Source organism: Drosophila eugracilis, unplaced genomic scaffold, assembly GCF_018153835.1.
Source record: "Drosophila eugracilis isolate 14026-0451.02 unplaced genomic scaffold, ASM1815383v1 contig_1850, whole genome shotgun sequence".
Taxonomy (NCBI): Eukaryota; Metazoa; Arthropoda; class Insecta; order Diptera; family Drosophilidae; genus Drosophila; species Drosophila eugracilis.
In genome coordinates this window covers 1-12,279 of record NW_024572700.1, presented here as the reverse complement: position 1 = coordinate 12,279, position 12,279 = coordinate 1, and the positions used below count along the sequence as shown (strand labels likewise).

The 12,279-nt window shown below is 37.5% G+C and overlaps 1 protein-coding gene across 1 annotated transcript; it reads left to right on the top strand.

Moving 5' to 3' along the window:
* The first annotated feature begins 3,495 nt into the window (after window positions 1-3,495).
* LOC108106882 (ras-like protein) lies at window positions 3,496-12,259 on the top strand. The gene is made up of 6 exons (XM_017214130.2): window positions 3,496-3,694; window positions 10,328-10,458; window positions 10,525-10,661; window positions 10,722-10,880; window positions 10,940-11,092; window positions 11,784-12,259. The coding sequence occupies exons 2-6, from the start codon at window positions 10,350-10,352 to the stop codon at window positions 12,210-12,212; spliced, it is 987 nt and encodes a 328-aa protein (XP_017069619.1). The 5' UTR covers window positions 3,496-3,694; window positions 10,328-10,349; the 3' UTR covers window positions 12,213-12,259.
* Window positions 12,260-12,279: the final 20 nt, after the last annotated feature.

The window sequence follows — 12,279 nt, the reverse complement described above, 5'->3', positions numbered from 1 at the left end:
GACCACTAATTTTCACATGGTAAACAAGTGTCTGGGAAACCCCTTTCCCCCGCTCTTTCTTCTGTTACGCTCTTCAGGCACTGAATATCTCTTTTAATTTTGATTTTTCTCACTCACTTTTCTTGCGAATTTTCCACTGATTGAGCTGTCACAAAACTTAATTTGGCTAATTTTTCATCTAAAAATCTGTCAATTAATCCAAATAAATCGGCAAATCTGGGTATTAGCTTTGATACGAAATGATTTTTGGTGAATATTTTTGCAATTGACGGAATGAATTTTGTTTCCTTCGCTTCTAAATTGTTGTTTTGCTTGGCCCGAAAAGCTTTTGGTCAGAAGCTCTTAGATCAAGCTCGCTGACTCAGGTAATAATGTGGGTAATAATGACGGGGTGGGGAAGATTTATTGACCTCCATAAATAGATCTTTGAAAACTGTTGGTCGAGCGAGGAGGGGGGTGTCAGTGAAATGAATTAACTAAAAGTGGGGCACAGTGTGATGGGGTATGGGGGGAATGTTTAAATGTAAATGTTTACAATTTTTAAACTAAACTCGTTTTTACAGATAAAAAATATAAATTTTCTAGTTAAGAAATTTATAATAAAATGCCAATTGTTAGAAAATTGAAAGCTTTTCTATAAGAATTGGTTTTCAGGAATATATTTTAAAATTTTTAGATTTAACCTTTATTAAAAATAATCAGATTTTGTATATTTTAAGCCCTTTCTTAGCATTTAAAACAAATTTCTATTTTATTCTTTATAACAAAAACGACTTAATGATCATTCAGATTCATAGAACGAGCTTTTTAAGTGAATTCCTGCGATTGTGCATTCTTCAGAGTGAAAGAAAGCATTCGAAATCCCAAACAATCTTCACAGCAATAACAAATCTAAAGCTCACATAGAAACAGTAAATAAATTAAAGTAAATAAAGTTAAAATATTTCAGTTTTGGAAGAGATACATACCGCAAGACATACCTCCTTCTGACCATATGCTTGCAAAGTAAAAATCTCTCCGATAAACACCAATTAACATAAGCAAGAGTCAGGTTGTTATCCTCATGGAAAACTCATCCCCTTTACCTTCTTACCAAGTTAATCGTTGACTGTTTTTTAGCAGAGCCAAGAAGAAGTAGGGGTCTTGTTTTCAGCACCTTTACACTTATTATCCGTAAACAACAAGAATGCAAAGTGACAGAGGAGCATGACGTGTGGCAAGGGGCTGAGAGATCAGGGGTTAAGGGTTAGCTCTTAGGGTGGACAAATAAATCAACGGCAAACCTGTGATGGAAAGGGTCAAAGGGCGTGGGCTTTCAGAGCCCAAGGCATTCAAGCGAAAGGCATTAGCGTTGGCCAAAATTAATGTTTAGCCCGGCTGGCAAAATTCAACCTGTTGCCTCTGTCAGAAGCAATTAGTGGACGTGCCACCAGGCGTTTCGATGTCAACAGGTTGCCACATTCCCCCACAGATGCACACCGATAATAGGGTGGCTTTAGCTCTATATAGTGTTATATAGTATAGTATATGGGGGAGGTGGTTTTTGGGGGGTGGGGAATGCGATTTTAACGCGTGTCAAGCCGTGTAAACATTTTCACCAGCCATGTGTGCGTGGGCGGGCGCCGTGTTTGGCCTAGCATTAGGGCATGGCTTATTGCCAATTACATGGAAAATGTTTGCATACTGGCCTTCCATTTTCCTTTTTCGTTTTCTCTTGTGTTTTTGTTTGTTTCGTTTCTCGGGTCTAATGTTAAGTGAAGGTCAGCTGGGCAGAACCCGAAATTCAATTGCCCCCTGCGGTGGGCGAATGTTTGTAATGGAGCAACGTAGCAACAGGAATGGAAATGGGCCTTTAAATAGTCGTTGGCAACATTTGTTGCCAAGATCTTTAGATTGTAGGTCAAGTTTAACGGCGATGGCTTAGTGAAATCAATTGTTTTCTTGCAATTCATTTTATTTTCTATATTTTAATCAAAATCTTGTTCATAAAAGAAGTATACATAGAAATCATATTCAAGTTAATTGAATTTCAAAAAGTATTCGATGACACCGATGAAAGTTTAGAGATTGGAAAGCTCATGCTTTTTGGATTTGTGGCTGACAAAGTTAAACATTCCTTAGCTTACAGTTAACATTGCATAAAAACGCTTACGAAAAGGTGTTATCTTGAACATTCAGACACTTTTTTTCTAAAATTTAGTGCCATAATTTGCCGGTCAAGTTGGAATTTTCCATAGGGCCATATCCAGAGCCACAATAAAGTGGCTACTTCCTTAATAATGCACTTTGACCACGTTAGCTGGTTACAAAAGAGAGCAAATGTCAATCTGTTGAGAGTGGTGTGAAATCTATAAACTGATCGCCCTCACTATCAGGCTAAGGATTCATTTCTGCTTCAGAATCCACTTAATGCTTTATATTTGCTAGCTGAACGACATCAATAATGTCTACTGGAAATATTTAAAGCACCTTATCGAACATTTTTGCGTAGGTTTTCCCCAATAAACGGAAAGGTGACATATTAAATCTTAACATTTACATTAAGAAGCAGAAACACAATAGAACCTGCAAAAGAGAGTTTATCAACACTATTTTTTGGATCAACATGTTGCTGAAACTAAGCAATAAAATCTACCAACATGTTGCTGAAACTCAGCTTGCTTAGCCAAAAGACATGTAAGCATGTTGCCAAATGCCATCTCAACATGTTGCGCTGAGGAAAACAACAAAAATAAATATAAACTTTGAAAATCATTCAAGCAACGGCAGCGCAGCAGAAGCGACGCGTCGCGGTCGCAGAGGATAACTTTGTTCCAGGACTCTGTCGCAGATTTTGTGATTCCTGTTTCGCGTGGTGGGTGGATGGTTGGATAGTAGTGTAGTGTAGTGCCGCCTTCCCCGCCGAACTCGAACTCTTTTGCATTTTACATTAGACCACATATCGTCGTAGCCATTGGACTATACCTACACCGCTGACAAGGTGGAAAAGTGGGTGACGGTGTTATTGTATTATTGCCCCACAATGGCAACGCATCGGACGGCGCTGCGTCGCAATAAACCCACTTCGATGGCATCGGCAGCGGTACTGCCACGGCCACTAGTTGGATATATAAAAGCATAATTGCTGCGAGCCAGCGGCTTAATGCGAAACAGGAAGCTGAAGTGTCAACAGTTCGCCGAAATAAGCAAAACAATAAAATGCACAAAACGGTGGAGAATAAATAATAAACATAAAGAGAAGATGATTAAAACTATTTAAAAACTATTATAAAAAAAGATAACATAACAAAGAAAATATCAAAAATTTAACCAATTAAAATAATGTGAAGTCTTTTTTGACAAAACCAAAATAAAAAATATATTTAATAAGAAATAACAATTAAAAAGACAAAAATAGCAAAACAAGCAAAACCAAAGTTCGTAAAAACCTTAAACAAAAACCTACAAAAAGTACAAAAAAGAAACCAACAAACATTTGCCAAATCTATATATTTATATATATATGTCTACAAAAATCGAAATATTTAAACTTTTTTGATAAATAAATATTTGATAAACATATTTTTTATCAGTGTATAAACTTAACACTTCTAAAAACAACATGAAAATGGTTTCTTGTAAATTATCAAAAATCTAAAACAACAAAAAAATCTAAAAATTTTGGAGGAGAAGAACAAACTTGTTTCAGCCAACGGTGCGTATACTTAATTATTTTTACAAGTAAATAAAAACAACAAATTTATGGCAATCAAATAGTAGAAAACTTTGTTTCAAAAATATAGCAAACAGAAAATTTCATAAACACATAATAAATTAAATCAGAAGTTGTGTTTCTCAGCTTGTTGCTAGTTCTTGTTTATTTTGTAAACAATTTGGGAATGGCAAGGGGGGTGTAAAGGGTTAAAGGGAATGACAACACAACGGTCCTAAGTAAATATGTTAAAAGAGAAATATCAAGCAATAAGTATTTAAAAAATATTTTACTAAGTATTTAAAGCTCAATTATAACTCAATTCTCCAGACGACCTTGACTCGTGTCTCGCCCATGGAAGATTTCTTTTCACCTGGCTAAATACGTATATCTTTTTCGATTCTCTCGATTTGTAAATCATTTTAATTGGCTTTGATTGTGGCTACTTCCGCCAAAAACAAAAAAAAAGCGAAAATCAAAGTCTTGTGCAAAACTGTTTGACTTTGAAATGGTTTTCAGAAATAAAACAAATTGCCGTGCGGCTCTCCATCTCGTTCTGTCTGTTTTTGATTTGTTTGTTTGATATGTTTTAAATTTGGCGGCAAGGTCGCCAGCTTGTCTGGGCAAAAGTGAAATGCAAAATTCTGTTTCGATTTGGCCATCCTTAGCTATGCGTTATCTTGCAACCGATTTGGGTCGGGAAGAGGTGTCTTTCAGCGGCCCAGCAAGATTTATTATACCAACAAAAACATAATCAGAAACCCTCTGTTAGCACCTTTCCGCACCACCGCCTTCATACCATCATAAGGTGACTAGTTAATACCGTTTGGCTGTTACTTTGTGCTGCTGGCCATAAAGCCACAGACAAAAGCGTTTTATTGCCAGCCGACCGCAGACAGTAGCAAACGATGACAAACGCCATAGCCGCAGAATAATCGAGTGGCATAAAATATAGTTTGCGGATGGAGATTTTTGATACCCTCTATGAAATTTGGGTAATCTTATTGTAAGATAACTTTCATTGAAGCTTAAAAAAGTTTGGAATAAACTGTTTTTAGGGTTAAGTTATTATTATTAAGGAAATATTTGAAGATATTTTCTAGCTTTGAAATGAAAAAATAGATTTTCTGTACATAAGAAGACATTAATAGGGTTACTCTAGCTCTCTCTCTTGATGATTTTTTATTATTATTAGATTTATTTTTTGGATAAATTTTAATTGGAAGATAAATGATTGCCTTGTTTGTCTTATAAAAAACCTTTTAAATTAAGTTCTGCTCTAGTAACAAGTTTAGTTTTTCCAACTGCAAAGTCACCTCTATAAATTCTCTTAAGTTACCTTACCTTAATCTCTATATCTTGCTTCCAGTACAGCAAATCAACCCACAAATAATCAAAACCAACTTATCCCCAAACCAAATACTACCCCTTTAACCTAGGGTATCAAAAATAATTCATCGTTACGAACAACTGACACAATGAGTGGGTATGACAAGTGCAAGGGAACTTTATGGGGATGGGGATCGTAAAGAGCAGAAAGCTGGAAGCAAGTTAAGGGTTGGGCTGGCTCAAGTGGGGTTGGGGGCTGTAGAACATGTTATGGGGCTTTCTGAGTTATTGATATTTTGCATCTCATATGCCTACGACAAGTGGCAAATGTGGAAAATGTGGCAAATGCGGCAGGCCATGTCTGAGGCTAAAGAGATTTCTTTCAATTTGCGGCCTGCGTTGGTATCGCTCTGTGCGCCCTCATAAATTCCATTGATATTTATGAGAAAACCCAAATTTTTATTGGAATAAAAGAGGAGCAGAAATAAGCAGATAAAAGCCAGCCATATTTGATAATAATTATGTGAAGTGGGTGATGTTTGGGAAGGAAATGTGGGACCTACTTTTATAGGAAAAACAACGACAAAAAAAGGGATTTTTGGGGTTTCCCTTTTATTGGTTGGTTTAATAAATTTCTAAAAATTTCTAAAAAATGTTTAAAAAAGAATTTAAATATATATTTTAACAGAATCATTGGTTAAGAATTTTATGGTAATTTTATTTATATCTTCTTACTTAATTATTAGTTTTCTAAAATAAATTTAACTCAAATTTTTTTATAATTTGAAGATTTTTTTAAATTTACTGCACTTTAAGTTCTTAAGCAATAATTTTGCTTAAACTTTTTCATTGCTCATTATTTTTCGATTAAAGTTTTACAACTTCCTCAGCAGTCTCCCCAACTTAACCATAACATCTCATCTCATATATCAAACAGCTTAAAACTTGTCCTTCACCCAGCTTTCACCTTAATCCTTTTACCTTTTCTGAGCTTTTCCCATTTCTCAGACCATTACCTAGACCTCTTTTTCAGTTAGGGGTAAAGACAAGCCCCGTCTATGTTTACTTAAATGCTGCTTAGTCAACAAAAATCACCCGTGTGAGCCCCACTAAAATAACATTTATGACGCTTGACTTGTATTTATGAGGCTGATTTAGCACTGTCTGCGTCTCGGGAACTCCAACAAAAGAAAGAAAGAAATTTCCTTTCTTAGATTTCATTTTCATTTTTATATATATATATTTGTATTTATATTTAAACCCCACTCAAGGTGAATACTTATGTGGTGGAAGTTGACCGCCAACTCCGACGATTTTTACGCATTTTCAATTTCATGGCCGCGCAGCAAAACAAACTGAGTGAGTGAGAGAAAATCCAATGGCAACATTCCCAGTTATTGAACAGTGAAAGAAAAGTCTTTAGCTTTCTATTAAAAGTTATAATAAATGATATTTAATAGTAATATAAAACATAAGCAAGGATAAACAAAAGCTGTGGGATAGATAAATGTTGAATGCCGAAAACTTAGTCTAAGCCAAACCATTTTTCCAGTCCTTTCAGTAGTGAAAATCTTTAATATTTAATATCAGCAAAACCTTATCTTAAGCATTAGTTTTTCTTCGAGTGCATATATAGTTAATGTTAACTGTTCGATACCAAAATGAAAAAATGAAATGACAAGCAAAAAAAAACGCGGAAAAAGTGGTTTGGGCAGGGGCAATCGAGACGACGTGGAGTGGGCAGCGGCAACGGCAACTCCGATCATCAACAATGGGCCTCATAGCAAGTGGCGCACTTCCCATGACCTTAGCCGAAAGTGGAATTGGTTGCTGGCACCATGACAACCCACTCGTCGGCTGCCCCAGCCCACAACCACTTGTTGGCTGGGCCAGTTTGATTTGTTTTTCGGTGGAACTACAAACGGCATAATCATCCTCATCAACCCAATCATCCAGGGCGATGACTACAACAGCCCAAGCACGTGTCAGGAAAATTATGTATAGAGGGGCAGGCTTTAGGGTGTTAAAAAACAGAGGGGGGAAAACTATAGAGTGCCGTAACTCAATCTTCGTCTGGGCCTCGACTTATTTCGGATGCGCAATAGGGCCACATGTGTTGGTAAACATAACGACCAGGTCAACAACCCAACAGCCCTAACTCACTTCATTGCCTCGTTTCTGGGGTTTTCATTTTCAATGCCTATGCCAAGGTCCGGTCGACGTCCTGGCAGCTCAGACATGCGAGTGTCCTGTCATTACCTGACATAAGGGGTACTCGTTGGTTTTGGGCTTAGTTTTGTTTGAGATGAAAGATAAGATGGCAGATACTTCTATATAGTCCTCTTTGTTGGCAGAACTTTTATGGGTGGCTTTTATAAGGTTTGGCTAATGAGTCAGAGGGTGTTACTTTAGGTGGAAAACTAATTAGCCAGCCTAGCTAGGGTCTTGATTTTTAACGACTTCTGGGAACTTAAAACTTTTTCGTGACCTGTTTCTGAAAGAAAGAAAGTGGAAGTTGTTAAATATGAAAAAATTATAAAAAATCTTAATAAATCATATAAGAGTTTTAACTTAACTTTTAACATAGTTTCTAAATTAAAAAGTTCATTTCAAGTGTTTCCAATTTTATTGCTTACTAAAAATAACACACGAATACAGAAACACTTCAGTTTTTATCTAACAAGTTCAAGGCCAATCAAGCCCCTTAGTATGTAATTTCCAACAAATCAATTTGGCCTAGAGTATGATGGTTATTTCGGCCGGAGGCCAGCCCACTTAATCATCAGTCCGTGAAAATCTACTTGTTGCTTCCTCAACTGCAAGCACTTGTTTATATTTTCCTAGGCGGAGCCCAGCTTTTCCAAAGGCTGCCTCGGAATCCAATCTTTTCCATTTGATTTCATTTATTGGGCCTTGATGTTGTAACAGAAAGAATACCCCAAACTTGAAATTCTCGGTAACTCATTAGGGCGTGCCGGAGCTGCTTTACACCTTGCCTCAGTGCAACCCCCTCACCTGCAAATCATCTCTTGTTCAAGGACCCTGCTATTCTACCTTTCCTTAAGACTTTCTGCGTAATAAAAAACGAATGAAGAGGATAGAGTCTGGGATAGTGAGTGAAATGGAGAGGCAAGGAAATAATATAAATTTACGACTTCCATTGCATACTTTTGCGGGCGTGGGAAAAACCAAACATGACGGCGAGACTTGATTCCACAGAATTTCCCCCAAATGTATAATTAAATACAAATTAGCAGGGAAACAGGAAAAGTTTCTCCTCTTTCGGGGATTAAAAACGTCTGGCTACAGAGACGAAACTTTACGGATCAGCTTAAAGCCCATTCCGAAAAACCACTTGATGCTGGGCATTACGTATACGCCATGGATGTTAGGTTGGTGCAGCAGCTGGCTAAAGGAATCTGAGCTCACGAGCCAGGAAAACAGGAAAAACAGTAAAATAGGAAAGCGGGAAAATGCTTCATTAAGCACGCACCGTCGAGTGTTTGAGTTTCAAATCCAACTAATTAAAATCTACGCAGCAAAACTTGAAGCGTCGCAAACTCAGCCATGGTTTCGGAAGAGGTGAGGTAAGCTGGACTTAGTTTGGCCCACAACCTGGTTGGCTGTACCATTGAGAACATTTGTTTCACTTTCTCTAGGACCTGGCTACAGCTCAATGCCTTGACTGCTCCCTAAGAAACCTTAAAAAGAGGTGAAGTTTTCCAGCGAAAAATACGTTTTAATTATGGGAAATTGAAGACGAAACTTTCTTAGAATTGTAATTGAACTGGCGGCAGCTGCTTTGGAAAATACAAATAACAAAGTCAATATTGGATTGTTAAAGATGAAAATGTTAAATAATGTTTATAGATTATTGAGTATTAAGGTCTTTTGGGTTAAAATATAATGAAATGTTTATATTTTTAGTAAGTAAATCAAGAAACTGTTCTAACCACGGCTATTTATAGTCGCGGCACTCATTCTTAATCAGCAAATACTTATCAGCTGCTATTTATTACTACATGATTAAATATTTTTCCTATTTTACTGTTCCCCACTGTCAGTACATGTCACATGTCATTGAACTGAACACAACTCCAGGACCCATCGATATCCGGAACTGAAGGACACTGTCTTAACAAGAGACATTCATTGCTGGCCAAGTGATAATTGATATTTTATTGTTGTCACTTGTTGTTCGTCCTTCAGAGTGTCGCTTTATTTTGCTAGTTTTGCCATATTTTGATATCCTTTGACATCCTGCGCTAATCAACCGATTGGTTGGGGAGTGTTCTTGTAATTTATAATAATGACCATGACAATGGCCAAGGACTCCTGCATTTCCCACTCTTATTCTCTCCTTTTTTTTTCTGCGTCTGCGGCTGTTTCTGGAGGACAACGCAGAAAGTGTCCAATAAATGTTTCATAGTTGTCGGTAGTCTGACATTGTTGACCTTATCAAAAGCACAAACACACTCATTCCCTCACCAACCCCACACCCACATATGCTTATATCCATGGGTGGCCATAAAGAACACACAAGACGAGCGTCTTCTGTTTAGTCCTCCTGCTGTTTCTCAAAACTGAAACACTTTAAAAAATAATTTAAGTAATTTTATGAGTTTTTAATAAATATATTCCAAAAAAGGTTTTCATTTTTAAGAACAGTACAGAAAATGTTTCTTTATTTTGTTGTTTTTTATTCCTGTTTGAAATTCTAAACTTTTGGATATTGTAATTTAAATTTGTAAAATATTTGAAAACTTACTCTAAGCTCTTAATTTTTTGAGTGTTTCTACAAGATTTCCCTGTCTTATTTGTCTTTACGCACCGAAAATATGCAAAATTGCTGACCGAAATTAAAAAAAAGCGACCTGGTCTAGTTCTGTTATCCAGACCATAGGCATTTTGATGTGGGTTAAAGGGGGGGACCAAGGACTAGCCAGCACAACAGCATCAGGAATCTGGGGCCAACAAAGGTCGTGTCACTCATTCCTAACAGACATATTGTCTAGGAAATACGAGACCTTAACACCCGGCCAAAACCAAATAAAGCAGATATTTATACCCTGTAATGTAGAAGGAATGAGGTAGTGTTTTTTGGGTTAATCTTAAATACAGCTTTATTGTTTTTTTTTAATTATTGAAAAAATAATATAGTAATCCAAATATAGTAATAAAGTTGAGTAACGAAGATTTTAAAAATGAATCTACTAATTCACATAAAATCTAGGGTATATCCAAGTCTAAATATCAAAGTTAACACCTAGTTCTCCTCTCACCCCACTGCTTTCTCACATTTTGCAGACAATTGCTCCTGGTATCTGCAATGAATGCCACCTCGCCAAAGTCATCGCTGGTCAAGTTGGGTCTGCATACCAACAAACAAAAGACTCTGAAGGTTATGGTCTTGGGCCAGAGTGGCGTGGGAAAAACGGGTGAGTTTTCCGCTCACCTCCCAAAAATATAAAGGAAACCAAAATTAAGGGACTCTCCCAATATAGCCATGGTGGTGCGTTTTATTACCCGACGCTTCATTGGCGAATATGATCCGAATCTGGAGAAGGTTTACACCTGCCAAACCACGTTGGACAAGGAGCAAATCCAGTTTGACATTCTGGATGCCACTGGACAGCTGCAAGTAAGGTTTTGGTTAGAAATATAATATAAAGAAAGTTACTAGTACTATCTTTCTATAAAGGAACTAGATGGCGTTAGTCTGGAGTCCAATATCCGCTGGGCCGACGCCTTTATCCTCATGTACTCCATCACGGACAAGTGCTCCTTCGATGAGTGCAGTCGCCTGAAGTTCCTCATCAACTACAACAAGCGGAGACGCAAGTTGGGTTCGGCCAGTAAAGTGAGTATCTGGATTATAGTACAAATAGGATTCATAGCTATATATTTGTGATTTACCAGGACTATACTTTGGATATTCCTGTCATTTTGGTGGGCAACAAGACAGATCAGCCCGGCGATCGAATGGTCAGCTTGGAAGAAGGTCAACGAAGGTTCAGGGAGCTGTCCTGCGCATGTTTTCATGAGATCTCTGTTAGAGAGAGTGTGGATCAGGTAAGGGGGAAAATCACTAAGATACAGTACTTGTAAGCTAAAATAATCACTCTTAAACTTAAATAATTGCGGAAAAAGTATATATGTATATGACTATGAATTTATTTTTATGTATTGGTCGTTGTGTGCCTATAGTTTGTAGTTGAATGTCCAATTTGTAGTTTGTTGTTTCCTTTTTCTTAATTTTTAGTTCGTTACTTTCTCATGTTATGCTAGATATGGAACGAGTAACTGAGTCAAACTATCTATTGCTGAGCTTGGTCCCTTAAGTTGTTTCGTGAGTGAGAGTGAATGAGATGACGATAGTGATGCAGGCGAATTGCGCAGTTAATTTACTCGTCACAAAAATATAAGAGGAAGAGAAGAAAAGGAAGGAAATCACTGGCAGCAACCTTAAGAGAACCTTTCAGTTTTTAAGACAAAAGTTTTTATTAAATAAAAAAAGGAAAAATCTCGAAAGAGGTTAAATTAAACAAAATTAAAAAAATGTTGAACAGATTTAAAGGTTGAATTTATATTGACTTTTTGAGTATAGACTTTTTTCTTCTATGAAGAATTTCCAAATTATAAAATATAATACTTTTTTTTTATCTCTACCTAATCAATAAGCTGCCAAAGCAATTAAACAGCTCCCATCATCTAGCACTTGAAAAATAAATAAAAATATATACATACTTGCCTTTCCAACCAGGTGCAGAATGTTTTTCGCGATGTTTTCCGCTTCTGGCGAGTCTTCAGCAAATTCCCCAAGCTCAAGCGCTCCACGAGCGATGTGGCCAACACAGATGGAGTTCTGACCCCCGACTCAGGATCCTGTTCCTTCTACGATGCGGCATCCTTTGGTGCCGGTCGACGTTCTTTCCTGGTCATCGGAAGTGCCTGTTTGGAGGAGAGCAGCGGTGACCATACAGAGTCCACGGATGAGATTGCTAGCAGTAGTTTGAGCAGTTCGCGCAGCGATATCGATGCCCCCTTTCGTAGCAGAGCCTCGACAGATGGGACACTGTTGTCCCGGCCAAGAAGATGGCGTTATCCACCGCCTGGGTGTCTGCTGCCACACACGAATCGCGTAGAGCGACGGATGAGCATTTCCACCAGGGGCAGCAATGCCAGCTATTGAGGGAGGGAAACTGTAGTCAGGGAGGGTCTCGAGCTTAGTTAGTCAAAATATAGAGACAAATATATAT